Here is a 23,392-nt window from a genome sequence, read left to right on the forward strand (position 1 = left end):
CAGTCAACTTTGAATCCGTATGAACATAAAAACCAGGAATTGGTAACAGGCCATTTGGCCACTTAAGCCTGCTCCGCCATTCAATTAGGTCATAGTTAAATCAGTTTGCCTTTTAAATTGCACATTTCTAAAGACCTCCAACAAGCTTGGAAACCCGCGCCAAACAAAAATCTAACTCTGCCTTAAAAATATTCAATGACCCTGCCTTCACCACTTTTTGAAGTAGAGAGTTCTGAAATTTAAAGTGTCTATGCTGCTACTGTTTCTCTTATTCCAGGAGCTCTAACTCTAGTGGCAAGTCTACTTTGCAATAGATTATCAAACACTTCTGGAAATCCATGTACACAACATGAACTGCAATCGCCTTCATCAGCCATCTATCTCAACCTTAACAAGAAAAAAATTAAATTTAATTCAGCATGATTTGCCCTTAACAAATCTTCCTGAATGAACTCACACTCATTGGAAAGACTTACTTTGTCTCAGAATATCATTTCTAAAGCCTTTATTTTACCACCATGGTTTAAATCAGCTATCCTGCAGTTGCTGGATTTAGAGAATTCACTCTTTTTGAATAAGATTTACAATTCTCCAGTCCTCTATCAATCTCCACATTCCCCTCTCCCCTATCCTTGTATCTAAAGGAGAACTTAAAACTTACAGGCAATGCCTCTACCATTTCCATGATTATATCTCTTAACATCCACAGATGCAAACAATCAAGTCCTGGTGACTCCAAGCTTAAAATAAAGCTAGCCTTGCTAATGCATCAGAATTATCAATTGTCCGTCCACCTGGTGTCTCAATGACTGCCTCTTCCAACATGAAGGACACCACAGCTCTACCCCTGACTAATGGATTAAAACTGTAGATGTAAAAAGGCTATGAAAGTAGTGGTATGCACCAAAATCATACAATTAGCCCATTATGCCTCACTTAACGATTTCAAAAAAAAACCTGAAGTTTTCATTTCTTACCAAGTGTCCTTCACCACGTGCTTTATTCTGTAATGCTTCCCGCTTTCGTTGCCAAAATTCTTCCACTTGTTTTGCCCTTTCTGCAGCTGCATATCCTCGCTGCCTGGATAAATAGATAGCAAGATTTCAGATAAATGAACACTTCACAAGAAGCTGTTTGTTTAAAATTTGGAGTTCTCCAGAATTGCAAATAAATAGAGACACCCTCACACTTGTAGCAGTTAAAGTATAAGTAAACACTTGCATGGAAAGTAAATGAATATCACAGAAATTGTCAGCCAGGTTGTTCACAAAGTTAAGAGAACTTTAAAATTAAAACTGAGCAGATGGTGCTGTTCTTGATATAGGCAGAGCTGGATAGAGGTTTCCTTATGGAACAACTCCCTACTCTACCAGCTGAATTATAACAATTCGAGAAACCAAACTGTTTTTCCAAAATTAACCTGATACTGATTTACTGTTGTCTTCAATGAAATATATTCTGGGCACAGCCCTCAAAAAAGGTGGGGGCTGAATGGGATAACTACATACATTTATAGATGAACAATGTTTCTTCAGTTTTAGAGAAGCTGTGGGAGTCATTCCCACAGACTTTCAGAGACTGCTCCCATTCTAACAGCAAAAATCATCAGATCATGAGGGGTCTTCACAGGGTAGATACGGAAATCTTTCCTCTTATGTAAGAATCTAGAACTGAGGTTTAAAATCAGTCACCAATTTCAAACCGAGACGAGGAGACATTTTTTTCGCAAATGGTCGAGAATCTTTGGAATTCTGCTTCCACTGCCTTTTTAGGAAGAGAGTCTTTGAACATTTTAAAGATCGAGGTATAGGGCTTCTTGGTGTTGGGGATGGGGTGGAGTTAAAGGTTACCAAGGTTTGCAAGAATGTCAATTTGTTGATCAGATGGCAGAGTGAGATGGCCTACTCTTGCTCCTTGTTTGTATGTTCAAATACAACAGATGTGCAAAACGTTTATAGGTAGTTGTCCATTTAAAAATGGTTTTTGAGTTTCTCCCTTCATGCACAGTTCACACGGACTTCAAGTTTAGCATTGGCACTTTCATGTCAACAGCATCAATTGTAACTGTCCCTCAGTCTAAGAGAAGATATTCTGGTCTTGGAGGGGATGCATCAAAATTTGGAAACTGGGCCTGCAAAACCTGGTTTTGCTTCAGGGTCCCCAAATCAAATTACTGTCACATGTACACCTACAGCATTTATCTGCTTGTTGTTTGGTGGAAACTCCATATTCACTTCCATTTTGCCACCAAAGCCTTCAGTAGAAATAGACTAGCATTTGACTTTTCCATTATCATAAATCTCATACTCCCTTCTAATAGTCTCACTGCAAGAAAGACTGACTTCAAAATTTACATAATTCACATCAGATTTGGCTTCATATCTGTGGCAAGGTATTACTCCACTGAAAGTAATTGCTGAGACTCAATTCTTCAGCAATTTAACTCTGTTGCAATGAATGAATCTTACTGTACTCTGGCAGTGTTATTTTCATGGAGGATTTCACTCCATGAGGCCAAGTAAGTCTTGCTGCACTATCAATCCAAACTTGCTTCATTAATTAGGAATGAGACACCGACAGCAGTCCTTTCATCCAATGTTAGCCCGATTGCGTCACTTGCCGCAACTACAAGTACTTGCCTCTGCTGAGTTACCACAGAATCCTTTACGCTGTCACCATCTTTAAAGGCCATTGTGCACTTGGTTAAGTCTGGAGGTGCCCTGCACTCTTGATATTTGCCTACAACACGACAGGGACCTGGATGACCTAGTGGACAGGGTGATGTAAAGCAGGGCTGTCCTCTGCCTCCAAGACCAACAGAGGTGGATATGACACCAGACCCTGCCAACCTGGAACAAGGTTGCCATCTTGGTTAATTAAGTCTCAGCTGTCCAAAGGAATGCCCAGCAGTGTAGGAAGGAGGTCACTGACCTTTCCCATTCTCCTGGGGTAAGTGACATCTCTCCTCTCTGTGACCTCACACCATCTCTGCTTCTACAACCCCTTCTCTCACTTGCTCTCAACCACCCAATCCACCAAGACTCCTAAATCTGAATGGTCTTAGTAATGCCCACTCATTCACCTCACTACTATTCCCCTACTTGCACTAACACTAACAACTTTGCAAACCACTTTGGTCTTACTCAATTCGTCCCTTTCTCAAATGGCTCAAAACAGGGTTAAAAGAGCCAAGGCAGATGCATAATATTCTCCTCTTGACACCGATGTGGAGAGATCCTGACTCTGACCTCTGGACTGACACCAGAGATTGACCTCTATTTACTGTGCCAAGATGCCTGAATGATTAGATTACTTACAATGTGGAAATAGGCCCTTCGGCCCAACAAGTCCACACCGACCCGCCGAAGCACAACCCACCCAGACCCATTCCCCTACTTTAACCCTTTCCCCTAACCTGCACATTTTTGGACTGTGGGAGGAAACCAGAGCACCCGGAGGAAACCCACGCAGACACGGGGAGAATGTACAAACTCCACACAGTCAGTCGCCTGAGACAGGAATTGAACCCGGGTCTCTGGCGCTGGGAGGCAGCAGTGCTAAACACCGTGCTACCATGCTGCCCACGGCATGATGGGCATCTCGCTGGACTTCAGTGAGAATGATGCCCCTTGGACTTGGAGACATGGCCCTTAGCTTGCAGCATGTTTGCCACATAAGGTGGTAGAGAAAGAGGGATTGAACATACCCAGCACCAGCCTCATCCTGATGGCCACCTTTGTGTGTGGCTGTATCAAGATGTGCGCAGACCTTCGGGACGTAAATACCAAGTATCACTACATACCAACGTTCTACCTGCCCCCAGTGTTGCTATAGACAGGACTAGCCTTGTTGCCATGGAATGCTTCAAGAAGTTGCACCGTTCCTTATCACCTTTCCTTTGCAGAGAAATTTGCAAAAGGAAAACATCTTTGACCATAAGTCCATGAAACATTCAGTCAGCATGTAGCGTCATCAAGACCCAATGGGAAAAGGAGAAGGGGAATCCTGTTGTGTTGTTCCCCGAGCACACTGTCAAAGTCATTCAACAGATGCCTCAGCTCCAGAGCTGACCAAAAAGCACCAAGACATTGCTTGGCTGGTGGTGAGAAGGGTACTACCTGTGAGATCATTCAATTATGCCCCAACTTTGCACCACCACATGGGCCCTTGGAGTGGTGTTTTTTTTTGGGGGGGGGGTAGGGAAAGACTATCACATACCTCCATTTGGAATATACCTTTGCATAGGAAGTCCAGAGAAAGATAAAAGTGTTTTTTTGTTGACATTCATCCTGAGCAGCTCTGTGACACAGGAATCTAGCTGTATGATCTGTTCTCTATGTCACACACTGAGACAAACATTGACTGCACTTGGAGGACCATCAACTCAGTCAAAGACATTCTTTGGTCTGCCCAAAAAAAACAGCTGTTCTTCCAGAGCAAGGAGTTGGCCTCGACTGAGTGTTATAGACTAGCATATTCCAAGGTCTAGGACTACATGCTGAGGGACAGATGAAAGCTTGGAACAGTTGCCACCACAGCGCAGTGGGAAAAGACCAGAGTCTAAGGTCTTTCTGCTGAAGTTAATATGTAGGTCTGTTGAATGATCAGCCTCTCCCAAATTCTCAGATATACGTAAATATGTTCTTGTGTAAAAAGAAATGCCTTGGGTTTGTTTTGTTCTACATACGTAGAGACTGTGCACAGAATCATACTCATCTGGTAACTATTCATAAAAATAAACTTTATGTATATAAAGTTTATTTTTGAAATAAAAAAGGGTATTAAAGTAAGAGAGCGAGCGAGCATCTCTGAGCTGCAACCTGCTCCTGTGCGCAAAGTAGCTTTGCAGTAACATTGCACTGAGGTGCCAATGCACTCCAAAAAGCAGCCTTAATGTGCTGAAGCATACTGTATGTTGAGTGGCGGTGCATTATGGTGTTTCAAAAAGACACCAAGTGCTGGATGTCTGTGGACATGGGATGTGTGTTATCAATGCCCATGGAGAGTGCCTGAGATATTAGTGTCAAAAGATGCGAGGCTGGAAAAGCACAGCAGGTCAGACAGCATCTGACCAACAGGAAAGTCAACATTTCAGGCCGAAACACTTTGTCAGCACTGGGTGGGGGGTGGTGTTTGTGATAGGTGGATGTAGGTAGGGGACTATTACGATTGGTCAGTGGGAAAGGTGGAGCAGGGTCAATGAGTAGGAAGATGAACAAGCAAGGTCAGGTCAGGGAGGCAAGGAGGAGGGGAAGGACTGGACATGGAATAAGACTGGGAATGGAGGAGTTTTGAAGCTGGCGAATTCAATATGGAGGCCAGTAGGCTAGAAGCTCCCCAGGCAAAATATCAGTTGTTGTTCCTCCAATTTATGTTTGGCCTCAGACCGTGGAGGCCAATGATGGACATGTCGCCAGGGAAGTGGGAGGAGGTATTAAAATGGATAGCAACTGAAAAGTTGGGTTAGTTGCTGTCTGCAGAGTACTTTTCCAGCCTTGCATCTATTGACTCTGACTTCCAGTATCTGCCATCCTTACTGTCTCCAAGCAGGAAATGCAAGTTGAAAATGTGTTGCTGGAAAAGTGCAGCAGGTCAGGCAGCATCAGAGGAGTAGGAGAATCGACGTTTCAGGCATCAGTCCTTCAGGAAATGCTAGTGCCTGGTGTTGGACATAGAGGTCTGAAGTGAGCTGCAGTAGTCAGTTATTAACTCTCACTTTCATGCTGGGAATTCTCAGCATTCAGTTTCCCAGTGCCACATGAGTGTGTGGCTAGGAATAGAAAGAAAGGAGTAGATGAATGCATGGCTGAGGAGCTGGTGCAGGAAGGATTCACATATTTGGATCATTGGAATTTCTTCTGGAGTAGCTGTGACCTGTATAAGGACGGATTGCACCTGACTAATATACTTGTGGAGATATTTGCGAGGCCTACCCTCAGGTGGATGTAAATTACTGAGAGAAGTGGGGGCAGGGGTGGGGAAGACTCAAGGCGATCATAACGAAAAAGATCAGTTTGTGCAGTTGGGAAAAGGAGCAAGACATACAAACAGTCAGGGCAGGTGGGAACAAAGCAGAGAACAAAGGTAGGACTGATAAATTTGGAATAGCAAGGGCTGATTAGGGATAGTCAACATGACTTTGTGCATGGGAAATCATTATCTCACTAATATGATTGAGTGGAATTTTCTGAAGAAATAAGAAAGATGATGGATGAGGGCAGAGTGGTGGATGTGATCTATATGGACTTAATATAGCATTAGACAAGGTTCCTCATGGTAGACTAGCTAGCATGCTTGGATCACATAGAATACAAAGAGAACTAGGCATTTGGATACAGAACTAGCTCAAATGGTAGAACACAGATAGAGGTGGTGGAGGGTTGCTTTTCAAACTGGAGGCCTGTGACCATCAGTGTGCCACAAGGATCAATAGTGATACGATTTGGACGTAAACATAGGAGGGGTGGTTAGTAACTTTGCAGATGACCCTAAAATTGGGAGGAATAGTGAACAGCAAAGAAGGTACTTGAGTAGAACAGGATCTTGATGAGATGGGCCAATGGGCCTGGGGGTGGCAGATTGGAGTGTAATTTAGATAATTACAAGGTGCTGCATTTTGGGAATGAAAACAGGGCAAGTCTTTTACACTTAATGGTAAGGTCCTAAAGAGTGTTACAGAACTTGGGATGCAAGTTCATAGTCCCTTGACAGTGGAGCTGCAGATAGGATAGTGAAGGCAGCATTTGATATGCTTGCCATTATTGGTCAGTGCATTGAATATAGGAATTGGAAGGTAATGTTGCACCTGTACAGGACATTGGTGTGGCCACTTTTGGAATACTGCATGTAATTGTGGTCTCCCTGCTATAGGAACGATGTTGCAAAACTTGAAAGGATTCAGAAAAGATTTACAAGGATGTTGCCAGGGTTTGAGATATAGGGAGTGGCTGAATAGGCTAGGGCTACTTTCCTTGGAGCGTTGGAGGCTGAGGGGTTGACCTTATAGAGATGTGCAAAATTATGAGGGGCATGGATATCATGAATAGCCGAGGAACTTTTCCCCTGGAGGTGTCCAAAACTAGAAGGCATAGGTTTAAGGCGAGAAGGGAAAAATTTAAACAGGACCTAAAGGGCAACCTTTTCACGCCGAGGGTGATGCATGTATGGAATGAGGAAGTGGTGGAGGCTGGTACAATGACAACATTTAAAAGGCATCTGGATGGGCATATGAATAGGAAGGGTTGAGGGGGATATGGGCAAATGCTGACAAATGGGACTATATTAATTTAGGATATCTGGTCAGCATGGGCAAGTTGGACTGAAGGGTCTGTTTCCACACTGTCGAACCTTGGGACTCTATGAGTGGTCAGTGGTAGAATAGGAAACCGCATTTTAATGAGGTAAGATCAGGTAATAGGGTAACAATGAATGATAAACGCCATTACTAGGATTCTTGCCACTCACGAGTGAGAAACTTATTTCAAGGTTCAGAACCTAATTGGAAAACGTAACTTGTGACTGACATTGAGACAAGCCTTGCTCAACTACTCAAACAAGCCTGTCAACTTTCTCACAATAGCCCACACTGTTCAGGGCCTTCCAAGTAAGATCAGTCACTCAAAACAAGGGCATTTCTGGTTTGTGGGGTTCAGCTCCACATGAAGCAAAGCATTTGCCAACTAAGTCATCCCAATCAGGTTTATAAACTTTGCTCGTATTCAGGAAATTAATTGATGCAGTGTCAGCAAAACTATGACAAGTATTGACATTCTGAGAAAACAATGTAAAACTTAATCTTAATGAGGATTTGACAATTCCCCATTAAGTTGCAATCAGACTGGAAACTGAAGCTTTACTGCCAAGAGCAAGCATAGGAATGAGGATGGCATCCATGAGTTGCTTTGAAAGAGAGCTACATTATGGAAGCTGCCATCATTAACGTTTGACATTAAAAGGATATATGATCTATCTATACGTGTTATTACTAAAAGTAAAGTACAGAGAACTCCAGTATTCTAGACAAGGTTTCTCTCTTTACCCAGCACCTTTTTTTATGGCCATATCAGTTGCTGAAACAGGTTATTCAGCCCTTGAAACCTGCTCTACTATTCAATAAAGCTCTGATTGATCTGACTCCAACTTCAAACTCATGGTCCCTCCAGCTCTGATTACCTTCCAACCTGTTGTTTAATACATATCTACTTACCTCTGCTTAACAAAAATTCAAGGACTCTGTTTCCACCCCTTTCAGGGCAGACATCCCAAAATCCTGATGCTCAGGAAAAGAACCTAATTTCAGTTTTAAATGGGACATTCTGATCTTTAAACAGTGAACCCTAGGTTGTGATTCTCCCAAAGCAGAATTAGCCTCTTGAAATCTAGCAGGTCAAGGTCCTCACAATTTTACATGTTTTAATCAAACCTATCATGTGCTTCAAACTTGTCATATTGCTGTTTGCAGAACCTTGCTATTCCTAAATTGGTTCTGTATTTGTCAACTTGGACAGTCAACTGCCATTTAAAACAACTGCACATTTGGAGGTATTTCTGAGATATAATAATTCTGAGAAATTAAAGAACTGCAGATGCTGAAGAGCTGAAACAAAAACAAAAAAGGTTCTGGAGAAACTCAACAGTTCTAGAGGCATCTATGGGTAGAAAAACAGAATTAATATTCAATCCCATGACCCTTCATCAGAAATGAAGTTCTTTGTTTGTTGGAGAAATACAAACTTTTTACTTAAATATTACCTCCCACAAGTCCTCACAATCAGTTATAACTCTATTTAGAATAGTGTGCATTTAAGCCACATTGCACAGGATCTAAAAATCAAAAAATTGACATTTCTAACTCCCATAACCATCAACCTTTTGCTTGAAGTGTATGAACAGAGAAAAGGTCTAATTTTGAGCAGATCACACCACCTTTTTAACTCTACTGAAAATGAAAGATATTTTACAATGGCCCCAATCTGCAAGTTGCCTCAAAAAGGGATGAATGTTTAAAATAATTATTGTTAAAATGTAGTAGCTAATGGTTTTTACATTTGCAATATTTTCTATTCCTGAGGATAGTAAAACAAAAAAAAAAACCTTCTCACCCACCAACCTGTACGAATTTGCTTGCTTGGCTACATTTTCAAGTCTCTTCACTTCTCTTCTGACAGCTTCAGCATCAGGTAGTTGGTGAAGACCTCCTGGTCCATTATGAAACACAGGACCAGCAGCTGCTGGCAAGCCCCTGTGAAAGCCAGACAAGTTGTTACCTTTGTGAAAGGAAAAATTCACAGGGAGATCCAACAAAAGTATTTCGGTTACAAAGGCATTTTGATAGAGTGAGCTGGGAAAAAGCAAGACTTTAAGTCTACAATATTTGACAGAAAATGTTTAGCAAAACAACTTGTGCAGATTGAAGATAGTTTATAATACATTTCACCCCTAACAAAAAGGTGCTTAAAGATCTGAACACAATAGCCAAAAGGAGATGATGGAATTAGAACTTTAGAAGACCATTGATTATTTAGAATCATATAAAAGAACAGAGGAGGGGGACATCATTCAACCCATTGAGACAGTGTTAATATTTCTAAAGAACTCTTCAGTTAGCCCCAATTCCTAAATTTTTCAGCCATACTCCTGAAATATTTTCACATACGACCTAAGAATAAGAGCAGGCTATTCAGCCCCTCAATCTGCTTTGCCAATTGATACAACCATGGCTGATCTCATCTCAGCCTCAACTTCATTTCCCGCCCGCTCTACATTTATTGATCTCCCCCTCAATAGTTACACAGTGCCCCAGTACTCACCATGCTTTGGATTGTGAATTTCACAGATTCACAACCCTTTGGGAAGTAATTCAAACCAGTTTGTGTTTTAAATTTAATTTTTTTTATATGTCTCAAACCATGACCTCCTGTGAAAGATTACCACACAAGGAAACATCTTTTCTACATCTATTCTGTCATTCTCCTTCAGCATCTTTCATACCTCAAATAGATCTCTCATTCTTTCAGCTCCAGAGAGTATAGACCTAAACTGTTCAGTATCTCTTAATAAGAAACACCTCATCTCTGGAATCAATCCAGAGATTAGAACCTACTCTGAATTGCTTCCAATACAACTTCATCCCTCTTCAAGGAGAGCAATACTCTACTAGTGCATTAGTCTCACTAGTGCCTTATACACTTGCAGGAACACTTCACAACTTTTATACTCTATTAAATGTACCAATATGCCAAAATTCCATTTGTCTTCCTGATTACTGACTGCACCTGCATACGAATTGTCTGCGATTCGTGCAGATTACTTTTCTCTAATCTTAAATTAAGGCAGATGTTAAGCAATGAGGTTTATGAAATACAACAAAAGAAGTACAAGAAACTGAGGAGGAAATGGAGACTAGAATAGGAATGCAATTGAGAAAAACATTTTTTAAAAAAAGACTGCAAAAAGCTTCTGTACATACATCCGAAACCATCTGGTTCATCCATGTCCCTTAGGGAAGGAAAATCTTCTATACTCACCTGGTCTGACCGACATGCAATTCCAGACACACAGCAATGTGGCCACCTCTGAACTCTCCACTGGAGAATTAGGGATGCGCAAAAAACTCTTGCCTACCAGAAAGACGCGTAACCCAGTACACTTTCTTTAAAAATTCTCACATTCGCGAGTCACAGACTGCCAATAACCACAAGGATCAATGCTTATGCCTCAGCCATTCACAATATCTCTCAATGATTTGGAGTACAGTTTAAAAATAAAAAGGGTATACAACTCAGGTCCAGGATGAGAGAAATCATTTTACTCAGGAGGGTTGTGAACCTTTGGAATGCATTCAACACAGAGGGTGTGAAAGCTCAAATCTTTCATTATGTTTAAGGTAGAGACTGGTGAATTACCAGCAGCACAGAGTGCTCTGGATGGTGGGTAAAAGTTACTGACATGTTCAGTCAACCATAATCGCATTGAATAACAGCCAAGCTTGATGGCCAGAATGGACTACTCCTATTTCTACATACATAAATTGGTATGTATAAAATAGTAAAATGGGGGAAAGCACTGTATGGTAAAAGATATGGTAAAAAGGCACTGTATGGCTTTTCCCTTCCCAGTGCTTAAGAGTTAAAATGGATGTCTGAAAGCAACTTAAAGTGCAGGGGTACAGAGGGCGCCTGAATTGAAACATTTTAGATTAGATTCCCTACACAGTGTGGAAACAGGTCCTTCAGCCTGACAAGTCCACAACAACCCTCCAAAGAGTGACCCACCCACACTCATTTGCTTACCCTATTTACCCCTGAATAATGCACCTAACACGATGGGCAATTGAACATGTCCAATTCACCTGACCTGTACAACTTTGGATTGTGGGAGGAAACCGAAGCACCCAGAGGAAACCCACGCAGACAAGAGGAAAATGTTCAAACTCCACACAGATGTCAGCAGAGGCAGGAATTGAACCCAGGTCCCTAGCGTTATGAGGCAGCAGTGCAAACCACTGAGCCACAGTGTCACCCAAACATTATTACCATCCAAAGTTTGTACCGAACAGCCAAACAGAATTTTTACCAAGACAGCAAGCCTTTTCAAATTTAGCCAAATCAATTTAAACCAAGCACTTAGCTACCAAATGCCTATTAAATTTAAATCGGATGGTTTTGATAACCTAAAACAAACCCAACTGTAAAGAAATTAACAGGTTGTCAAAGGTATAAAATTGGGCAGAGCCGACTCCCATCTGCCGAGAGATAACAACTTTCAACCCTCAGAGAAAGTACCACATAATTAATACAGGTACTGTGGTACTCTTAGCTAATATTCCAGACAGCAGAATTCACACAGAGAACATTCCTGACATAAGAATTCAACAGAGAGAGGCATTCCTGATGCCAAAATTCAAATAAAGCATTGTTCCTGAAAGACGATCAGCAGAGGGGACAAGGAGCATTCCAGAAGGCGCATCAGAGCTCTTATTTTGAGACACTAAATTTTATTGTTTTGTTATATAAGTGGGACTTGTATTTACTGAAACAGAATACCACCAGGATTTTGTTTTATTAGGGAATAGTTAGTAGTTAGAGGGGAATTGTTTGGTTTTGTTAGTGGTCCTGTAAGTCTGTTCATTTTTGGAGTTAGATAAATAATTTGTTACTTGTTGATTATAGAGTGAGAGTGAGTGAAAGGATTTCATTTAAACATTCCTAGACAACAGATTGGGGTAGGGGAGGGGGGTACTTGGTGAGAATTATGCTATACCACTCTTCACACTTCTTTTAACAGATTATGGAGGTGAGGCACGCCTCTCTGTGTGATTTAGTTATCAAAAGAGTTCACATCTGCTTCATAAGCAAATTATGAACATGCGGTGCTTCAGAGCGAAAAGAATAGAGTACTTAACAGTATTTTTGAATATTTTCACTGAGAATGTGTTCAGAAAATTTTGACAAAACATAATTATCAAACAGAGGGACATTACGTTGAATTCCAGTCTTGAGAAGCTTGTTTTCTGATCACAGAGATTCATGGACTCACACAGCATGGAAACAAACCCTTCATAAGCCCACAAAGTTCCCAAACCAAACTACTCCCACTTGCCTGCATTTGGCCCATATCCATCCAAATGTTTCTGTTTCATGTACCTATCCAAATGTCTTTTAAAATGTTTTAACTGCATCTACCACTTTCTCTGGCAGTTCATTCCACACACAAACCACTCTGTATATAAAAAAAAGAAAGTGCCCCTCAAGTCCCTTTTAAACCTTTTTCTTCTCAACTTAAAAATATGCCCCCAAATTTTGAACTGCCCCACCCAATGGAAAAGACCTATTCACCTTACCTACGCCCCTCATGATTTTATAAACCTCAATAAAGTCTCTCCTCAGCCTTCTCTGCCTCAGTGAAAGAAGACCCAGCCTATCCAGCATCTCCCTTACAGCTCAAATCCTACATTTCCGAAAACATCCTGGTAAATCTTTTCTGAACCCTCTCCAATCTATTAATATCCTTCCTATCACAGGGTGACCAGAACTGGACACAGTACTTCAGAACAGCATCACTAACATCCTGTACAACTCCAACATTATGTCCCAATCCTACACTCATGGTCTGAGCAATGAAGGCAAGTGAGCTCTGAACCACCCGATCTACGTGTGATGCAAATTCCAAAGAATTAGGTATCTAAACCCTGAAGTCCCGATATTCTACAACACTACCCAGGCCCTACTATTAATTAGTTTTGTGATTCTTAATAGTCCTGGAGAGGGTAGCAGTGAACTGCTTTTTTGAAGTGTGACTGCTGGGAAGAGGATTTCAGGATTTTGATCAAGCAACATTCAAAGAATGGAAATAAACTTTTAAGTCTGGATATTGTAATTTGGAGAGAACCTAGGAGGTGGTGGTGCTCTTTGGAAGGTGACGCCTTGCTGAGTTGTTGCACTGCACCTTGTAGATGCTACACACTGCTGTCACTGTGCATTAGTGGTGATAAGGGTGAAGGCTGAAGGTGGCAAAAGGGGGTGCCAATGGAGCAGGTTCCTTTGTCCTGCCACCTCATGGTCCCAACTATCTTCACTTTCATTGGAGCATTCATTCAGGCAAGTGGAGACTATTCCATCGCACTCCTCACTTATGTTTTGTGCATGGTGGATGCGCAGTTGGGAGACAGGAGGAGGTAAGATTTTCACCATAGAATTCCCAACCTCTGGACTTGCTTGGCCCAGTTCAGTTGGTCAATTGTAATGCCCAGAATGTTGATAATGGGAGTTTCAGCAATGCTAATGCCACGGAGTTTTTTATTTTTTTTTACAGGATGAGTGCATCACTGGCTAGTCCAGCATTTGTTGTCCATCCCTAATTGCCCAGAGGGCACTTCAGACTCAACCACATTGCACTGGGTCTGGAGTCACATGTAGGCCAGACTAAGAAAGGATAGCAGTTTCCTTCCCTAAAGGGCATTAGTGAACCAGGTGGGCTTTTCCAACAAATCAACAACAGATTCATGGTCATCGATGAACTCTTAATTCTGGATTTTGTTGAATTCAAATCCCACCATCTGCCAAGGCAAGATTTGAACCCAGGTTCCCAGAGCATTATCTAGGGCTCTGGATGAATATTCTAACAATAATACTACTAGGCCATTGCCTCCCCTTAAGATGAAATGGTTGAATTCTCTTTAGGCGGAAATAGCCAGTATCTGCTACTTGTGAGGCATGAACATTACTGCTAGTTAACAGCCAAAGGCTGGATGTTGTATAGATCTTGCTTCATGTGGACATAATGAGGAACGCATATGCTGCTAAACATTATGCAATCATCATCAAACAGGTTTCCCATTTGTGACCTGATAGAGGGAAAGTCATTGATGAAGCTGCAGAAGCTGGTTGGGCTAAGGACACGACACTGAGTAACTGACCTCCACCAACTGCAAACAGTATGCTGGTATTATCATCTCCTCCCCCTTAAACAATTTTAGAACAGCATGAGTAGAGCCCAGCAGATCATTCTAACCAAAGGCTACAATGTGGAGGAACTTGCTCGTCAAAAATAATTTTTGCAGATCACCTTTTCCTGTCCCAATTGCCACCAACTGGTGGCATAAACCCAGGGAGAGTAGTGAATTAGATAACTGGGAAATAAGGACAAAGACATGCAAGTCTTTCAGCAGCTTAAAACAACATCAGTATCAGCCCCTTATGTCAAAGATATTGTCAATTTCTTTTTTAAACAGACAATTCAAACGAAATAGAATGGAGCAACATCAAAAAGGATTGCTTTTGTAAAAATGTTATTTTTAAAGGATATAGTTATTGTCCAATACATTATTATTGCATTAGTCTCCATTCACCAATCACCCATAGTATTACATGAGCAAATTATTTGAAGAAACTAATTTTTAGGGTCATGGGAAAAATGTTAAGTGTGGGACTTAAGTTGACAGGGTTTTCCAAAGCATGCTAGGTTGAATGGTCTTCCTCTGTATTACTAAAAGTTTATAATTCTCAACATTAGATATCTCTGCTGACCCTCCTCTCACAATTCTGGGGAAAGTTCCCTTTTTTTGGGAAGTAAGGAAATGGTGAACATGATGCTCTTAATCTATGAGCAATTGATTCATAACTTCTAAATTCTCTTGTGAAGATATTCAACTGGTAACAGTCTTTAAATCATACGACATTCAAACCTGGAGAAAAGGTGAGGACTGCAGATGCTGGAGTATCAGAGTCAAGAGTTTGGTGCTGGAAAAACACAGCAGGTCAGGCAGCATCCGAGCAGCAGGAGAATCTACGTTTCGAGTATAAGCCATCATCAGGAATGCCTCTACGTTCAAATCTGTATTCATGCATCAGCCAATACATTTTAATGCAGTCAGGAGGAACAGTTCTTGGAAATTCTCAGAAATCCATTGAACTGGTCATCATTTCTTCTTCAATCATATTTGTCAAAGCATATTAACTCATCACCCATTTCATTACTGTTTGATTTTGCAATGACCAAGTCAGCTATCATATTTACCCAAATAACATGAGACACTACATTCTAAGACATTGACCGGAAGAGAACCAGTTCACAATCATCATAGGTTGCAATAGGGCACAGTAAAAATGAAAAAAAGTCTTTTTTTAAAAATTGTTCCATATATTTGAAACTTTGTACATAACGTTAGCTTGTATTCTCCTGAAAACTATTCACCTTTGGCTAAAAAGAGTTTTTTATGCAGTTTCCTCACCCAAGAATGGGGATATTTCAAATCCCTACTTTTCTTCCAATGGTGTACCTCAAGAAATTAGGTGCAGAAGTACCTGAAAACAGGTTCTTTAGGTGGTGCCTCTATCTTCCACTTAAAGGCTTTCTCCTCAAAGCCTTTAATGTTTTCTTTCTGCTGCTGTTGGATTTGGTCAAGAATAGCATGGTAATGTTCATAGCGTGGCACACTGTTAAGTGCTGGTGCAGGTAAAATAGCTCCAGCACCTCCACCACCACCTCCTCCACCAGAGAACGGAACCTGCAAACAAAACATCTTCAGGTTAACTCAAAGCTGAGCAGAACAACAGGCTGATTGAGTATACACATTAAAAAGCAGGTCAGAGGCTTGGAATTTTGCAGCTGACCTCCTGACTTTCCAAAAAGGTAAAAACAATGACTGCAGATGCTGGAAACCAGATTCTGGAGTAGAGTGGTGCTGGAAGAGCACAGCAGTTCAGGCTGCATCCGAGGAGCAGTAAAATCGATGCTTCAGGCAAAAGCCCCTCATCAGGAATACAGGTAGACAGCCTGAAGGGTGGAGAGATAAGTGAGAGGAGGGTGGGGGTGGGGAGACAGTAGCATAGAGGACAATAGGTGAGTGGGGGAGGGGATGAAGGTGATACGTCAGGGAGGAGGGTGGAGTGGATAGGTGGAAAAGAAGATAGGCAGGTAGGACAAGTCATGGGGACAGTACTGAGCTGGAAGTTTGGAACTGGGGTGAGGTGGGGGGGAAATGAGGAAACTGTTGAATTCCACATTGATGCCCTGGGGCTGAATTGTTCCAAGGAGGAAGATGAGGCGTTCTTCCTCCAGGCGTCTGGTGGTGAAGGAGCGGCGGTGAAGGAGGCCCAGGACCTCCATGTCCTCGGCAGAGTGGGAGGGGGAGTTGAAATGTTGGGCCACAGGGCGGTGTGGTTGATTGGTGCAGGTGTCCCGGAGATGTTCCCTAAAGCGCTCTGCTAGGAGGCGCCCACTCTCCCCAATGTAGAGGAGACCGCATCAGGAGCAATGGATACAATAAATGATATTGGTGGATGTGCAGGTAAAACTCTGATGGATGTGGAAGGCTTCTTTAGGGCCTTGGATGAAGGTGAAGGAGGAGGTGTGGGCACAGGTTTTACAGTTCATGCGGTGGCAGTGGAAGGAGCCAGGATTGGAGGGTGGGTTGTAAGGGGGCGTGGACCTGACCAGATAGTCACAGAGGGAACGGTCTTTGCGGAAGGCGGAAAGGGATGGGGAGGGAAATATATCCCTAGTGGTGGGGTCTGTTTGGAGGTGGCGGAAATGTCGGCAGATGATTTGGTTTATGCAAAGTTGGTAGGGTGGAAGGTGAGCACCAGGGGCGTTCTGTCCTTGTTACGGTTGGAGGGGTGGGGTCTGAGGGCAGAGGTGCGAGATGTGGACGAGATGCGTTGGAGGGCATCTTTAACCACGTGGGAAGGGAAATTGCGGTCTCTAAAGAAGGAGGCCATCTGGTGTGTTCTGTGGTGGAACTGGTCCTCCTGGGAGCAGATCCGGTGGAGGCCGAGGAATTGGGAATACGGGATGGCATCTTTGCAGGAGGTAGGGTGGGAAGAGTGCAATCCAGGTAGCTGTGGGAGTCGGTGGGTTTGTAAAAAATGTCGGTGTCAAGTCGGTCGTCATTAATGGAGATGGAGAGGTCCAAGAAGGGGAGGGAGGTGTCAGAGATGGTCCAGGTAAATTTAAGGTCAGGGTGGAATGTGTTAGTGAAGTTGATGAATTGCTCAACCTCCTCGCGGGAGCACAAGGTGGCACCAATGCAGTCATCAATGTAGCGGAGGAAGAGGTGGGGAGTGGTGCCGGTGTAATTATGGAAGATCGACTGTTCTACGTAGCCAACAAAGACACAGGCATAGCTGGGGCCCATACGGGTACCCATGGCTTCCTCTTTGGTCTGGACGAAGTAGGAGGATTCGAAGGAGAAATTGTTAAGGGTGAGGACCAATTTGGCCAAACGAATGAGTGTGTCGGTGGAAGGGTACTGTTGGGGACATCGGGAGAGGAAGAAACGGAGGGCTTGGAGGCCCTGGTCATGGCGGATGGAGGTGTAGAAGGATTGAATATCCATTGGATATCCATCCTTCGCATAAACCAAATCATCCGCCGACATTGCTACCACCTCCAAACAGCCCCCACCACCAGGGATATGTTTCCCTCCCCACCCCTTTCCGCCTTCCGCAAAGACCGTTTCCTCTGTGACTACCTGGTCAGGTCCACACGCCCCCTACAACCCACCCTCCCATCCTGACACCTTCCCCTGCCACCGCAGGAATTGCAAAACCTGCGCCCACACCTCCTCCCTCACCTCCATCCAAGACCCTCAAGGAGCCTTCCACATCCAAAGTTTTACCTGCACATCCACCAATATCATTTATTGTATCCGTTGCTCCCGATGAGGTCTCCTCTACAGTGGGGAGACTGGACGACTCCTAGCAGAGTGCTTTAGGGAACATCTCCAGGACACCCACACCAATTAACCACACCGCCCTGTGGCCCAACATTTCAACTCCCCCCTCCCACTCTGCCAAGGACATGAAGGTCCTGGGCCTCCTTCACCGCCTCCCCTTACCACCAGACGCCTGGAGGAAGAATGCCTCATCTTCCGCCTCGGAACACGTCAACCCCAGGGCATCAATGTGGAATTCAACAGTTTCCCTCATTTCCCCTTCCCCTACCTCACCCCAGTTCCAAATTTCCAGCTCAGCACTGTCCTACCTTCTTTTCCACCTATCCATTTCACCCTCCCCCGTAACCTATCACCTTCATCCCCTCCCCCACTCACCTATTGTACTCTATGCTACTTTCTCCCCACCCCCACCCTCCTCTCACTTATCTCTCCACCCTTCAAGCTCTCCGTATTCCTGATGAAGGGCTTTTGCCCGAAATGTCGATTTTATTGCTCCTCGGATGCTGCCTGAACTGCTGTGCTCTTCCAGCACCACTAATCCTGATCCTGACTTTCCAAAGCTTACCCACAATCTACAATACACACATTTGAAGAGTGATGGGATACTTCTCATTTGCCCAGATGAGTGTAACTCAAAACACTCGAAACCAACCAGCTCATCATCCAAGACAAAGCAGCCTGCTCAACTGGCACTCCATCCACCTTCTCTAACATTCATTCCCTTGCACAGATACAAAGTGGCAGTAGTCCGTACATCATCTGGGATATGCACTGCAAAAACCCACCAAGGCTTCTGCAACAACCCCTTCCAAACACATACACACCTTTCACTATCTGGAAAGACAAGAGCCACCAGCACCTGTAAATTCCCCTCCAAGCGACACGCCCTTCCACACTGGAACTAAATCGCTGGTCCACCGCAATCAGTAGGTTAAAATCGTGCAACTTCCTTGCTTCCTCACAGTACTGTGGGTGCCCCTTCATCCGAAGGACTACAATGGTTCAAGCATGCTATTCACCAACAGCTTCTCAAAGGAAATTTATGCTGGCTTAGCCACGACATCCTCATCCCATAGAAAGGAATAAAACCTAAAGGAAGCTTTTTAAAGTGAACCACTAGAAGCACTTTACATAGTAAAAGGTACCACTGACCTGCAAATCAACTAAGAACGAAATACATGTGCAACTAAACGACCAGTTTCAAAGTGGCAAATGGGAAATAAATAATTTTTTTTTTCATGGCTATCTTGACTTTAGCCAAGACAAGCTGTCACATTTGCAATAGGTAAAATGAAGACCATAAGACTATAAGAAACAGGAACATGAGGAGGTTGTTCAGCCCCATCAAACCTGCTCCGCCTTTCAAGAGAATCATGACTGATTTGAGATTTCTCATATTCACTTCTGAGAGTTTTCCTTGTAGCCCCCCCAAGTCCCTTACTGATCAAAGAATTTATCTATCTCAGCCTTAAATATACATAAGGACGCTGCCCATACACTTCTGTGGTGAGTTCCAATGACTCTCAACTTCCTCCTTAACAAATCTTATATTGGCACCTCTTCAGTCTAAAACTATGCCCTCTGGTCCACCATCTCACATGAAGGGAAATATCCTGTCAAGCTCCTTCATTGCAAACATCAACTTAAGCAAAAATCAAAAATGAACCCATACAAGAATAAATATAACTATAATGTTTCAACATAAAAATATACAGTACAAAAAGCAGCCTGAAATAATAAGCAATGATGAATACAGCTGAACAAACTGAAATGTTATGCAAAAGTACCTTATGTTCACCACTTCCCAAAGAACCACCTACACCCAGCACATGCCTCCATCCTTGTTCTCTGGCTCGATTGATTCTTTCAACCTATATTTGAAAAAAATTGTTAAGTACAATTCTGCTGAGTACACAGGATAACCAGTGGCGAACATCAGTGCAACTCATGCAACTGCAGAGTGGAAACAGAAGTACAATACCACTATTATAAGACAACCAATAATAAGATGTCAGAAAGATAAATTGGTTTTGTTCATAAACTGGAAGAGATTAGTGAAATTAAAAATATATTTTTCTCCTCCCCGACCTATCAGGCCTCCTGCTGGAAAATGAGATGAATGATTGATGATTGTTCAATGATGGGCCAAAGTGCCTCTTTCCATGGTCTAAATACTTTATGGCTCTCTCCATACTAGGAGACAACATTATTACACACTTCCAGTGCAGGTGGGAAAGAACCCAGACCTCCTGGTCCAGTGGTAGTGATTCTGTCATACCATAAAGGTCTGGAGGGATTTGGGCCAGGAGCAGGCAGGTGGGACTAGTTTAGCTTGGGATTACGTTCAGCATGGACTGGTTGGACCGAAAGGTCTGCTTCAATGCTGTACGACTGACTCCAGAAGAGCTCTTTCCTGTGTGTCAATAAGATTCTCTCAAGCCACTTGGCACCTTTGCTGGTGGAAGTGTTAAAACTTATAACTTCCCACCTCCCTATAGATATATGGCTGTAGAGTTGGTTGAGTTGCATGTTGATCTGTGTTGCCTATACAAACACTTATTTGATTGGTAGATTGCAAATTGGATTACAATCGATATGGCTCACCCAACCAGTGAGAGGTGCAAAACTAAAGTGTCACAATGGAGAGACCAGATTGAAAGAGAAAGATTCTTGGATAATGATTGATAACAAGACAACTTAAATTCAAGTTTACTGGAAGGACAATTTTATCATTTTTCTCAAAAGAAAAAAGGCAGGTTTCTCAGACGTGAAATGCCAGACTAGCAACTGATGGAAAAAAAATCATAACTGATCAGAAGGAATGTGGAAAAATTATTTGACAAAAGGAAATATCAAAATGATGTGGGTGTAAGGGCTGGGGATTGGGTTACGTGGATAGCTCTTTCAGATCCCTGGACATTTGGAGTAGCAGAGTACCATACTAAAGCAATAAAAGCAAAGTTATCAAAATTCATTTCACTTTTAAGCTGCATCTCACAAACATAGAAACAATGTGTACGTGAACGTACCCGTTCTTTTTCCATCCGTCTCAGCTGCTCAGCTTTCAGCAAACTTATCTGAAAAGAATTAAAGGTACAATTTACATAATTAATAATTCATTGATTTTCATCTACGAATTAGACTTTAAAATGGGGAAGCAGCAGTAGCCCATTTGGCCTAACAAATCTGCTCCACTGTTCACGAAGATCATGGCTGATCCGCGAATCCTCATCTCCACTTTCCTGCCTTAGCCTCATAGCTCTCGATTCCCTTCCTGATTAAAAGTCTGTCCATCTCAGCTTTCAACATACTTAATCATCCAGCCGTGACAGCCCCATGCAGTAAGGATTTCCACAGACTGACAATCTTCCAAGAGAAATAAATGTTCTGTATTAAATGGATAACCCAATACTCAGGTTAAATGTCCTCTGGCTCTCAACTCTTCCACAAGATTAAAACCAATCTACCAATTTTTGAAAAGATTTGTAGCCCAGGTTGATAAGTCTGTAAGTTAGTTCGCTGAGCTTGAAGGTCTGTTTTCAGATGTTTCATCACCATGACTGGGTAACATCATCAGTGAGAGTCTCTGGTGAAGTTCTGGTGGCATGTCCCACCTCTCTATTTATAGGTCTTGGTTTCTTAAGATGTGTGATGTCATTTCCAGTTCTTTTTTTCAAGGGAAGGCAGCTAGGAACTAAATCGATGTGTTTACTGATGGAATTCTGATTAGAATGCCATGTCTCTAAGAATTCTCGTGCGTGTTTTTGTTTCACCTGTCCTAGGATGTGTGTGTTGTCCCAGTCAAAATGGTGTCCTTCTTTGTCTGTATGTATGGAAACCAGTGAGAGTGGGTCGTGTTTTTTGGTGACCAGTTGGTGTTATGTATCGTGGTGGCAGGTTTCCTGCTTGTTTGTCCAATGTAGTGTTTATTTACAGTTCTCGCATGGTATCTTGTAAATGACATTAGTTTTGTTGGTGGCATCTATAAGATCATTTAGGTTCATTAGTCGCTGTTTAGGTTTGTGGGCTACCAAGATGCCAAAGGGGTCTGAGTAGTCTGGAAGTAATTTCTGATAGGTCTTTGATGTAAGGTACTGTGGCTGTAGTTTTTGGTTACATTGTGTCTTCTAGCGGGACGCAGCACCAGCACTTCACCAGAGACTCTCACTGACAATGTTACTTAGTATGGTGACAAAACGTCTGAAAACAAACCTTCAAGCTCAGTGAGCTAACTTACCGACTTATGAAAACAGTCTCTCCACATCTATCTTTTCAAATTTCTTAACATCCCTCTACGTTTTAATAAGATCTCCTCTCATTCTTCTGAACTCCAATGAGTACAAGCCCAATCTAACCAATTTCCTCTTGTAAGAAAATCCCTCCATACCTTCAAATCAACCTAATTCTCTGAATTGCCTCCAGTATCAGTATGTCTTTGTTTAGAGAGGGGACCCAAGCTGTTCACAATTTTCAAGATATGGTGTGACTACTGCCTTGTCTAGTTTTAGCAAACTGTCGAGTTTTAGCTTCCTGAAGAAGAGCTCATGCCTGAAACGTCGATTCTCCTGCTCCTTGGATGCTGCCTGACCTGCTGCGCTTTTCCAGCAACACATTTTCAGCTCTGATCTCCGGCATCTACAGTCCTCACTTTCTCCTAGTTTTAGCAAAAACTTCTATATACTCTATTCCCTTTGAAGTAAAGGTCAATGTTACAGTCACCTTCCATATTTCCTGCTAAAAATGTAGTAGGTTAGCTTTTTGCGGTTCATGCAAAAGGATTCCTCAATTCCCCTGTACTGCAGCTTTCTATAGTTTTTCTCCACTTAAAGAAGCAGCTTCTCAGAAAATGTATCAATTTGCTGGGAATCCTGGTATCTTCTGGATCAATCTGTTGACTGACCGAGTTGAAGCTTTATGCAGACTTTCTCCAACATTCAAAACCATGAAGAAAATTCCCCAAAAGTTTTAAACTTAGTGACATGATAAAGGGAACAAAACGTTCTGTCCACGTCACTATGTATTCATTCTTCTCAAAGAGAGTTTAAAATAAAAATGATTTATGCATTATGTTAAAAACTCAAAGACCAAGTAGTAATTCATTGAAAACTGGTCTAGAAAAAGTAAAGTGCAAACATGAATGTTCAAACTACATTAGCAAATAGTGACTGTTACCTAACGTACAGTAATAATTACAATAAGTAAAACAGAAGAAAATTG

General features: G+C 42.4%; 1 protein-coding gene across 8 annotated transcripts in view; it reads right to left on the reverse strand.

Moving 5' to 3' along the window:
• Positions 1-23,392, reverse strand: part of nek1 (NIMA-related kinase 1) — a 165,065-nt gene that overhangs the window by 86,937 nt on the left and 54,736 nt on the right. For all 8 annotated transcript variants that reach the window (XM_072594483.1, XM_072594516.1, XM_072594508.1 and 5 more), the window contains 5 exons: positions 21,205-21,252; positions 19,963-20,046; positions 15,804-16,006; positions 9,110-9,241; positions 978-1,080 (listed from right to left, as the gene is read on the reverse strand). In XM_072594483.1, coding sequence (XP_072450584.1) covers positions 978-1,080; positions 9,110-9,241; positions 15,804-16,006; positions 19,963-20,046; positions 21,205-21,252 — 570 coding nt within the window. The remainder of the gene's footprint in view (positions 1-977; positions 1,081-9,109; positions 9,242-15,803; positions 16,007-19,962; positions 20,047-21,204; positions 21,253-23,392) is intronic.

Source organism: Chiloscyllium punctatum, chromosome 2 (assembly GCF_047496795.1).
Source record: "Chiloscyllium punctatum isolate Juve2018m chromosome 2, sChiPun1.3, whole genome shotgun sequence".
NCBI lineage: Eukaryota > Metazoa > Chordata > Chondrichthyes > Orectolobiformes > Hemiscylliidae > Chiloscyllium > Chiloscyllium punctatum.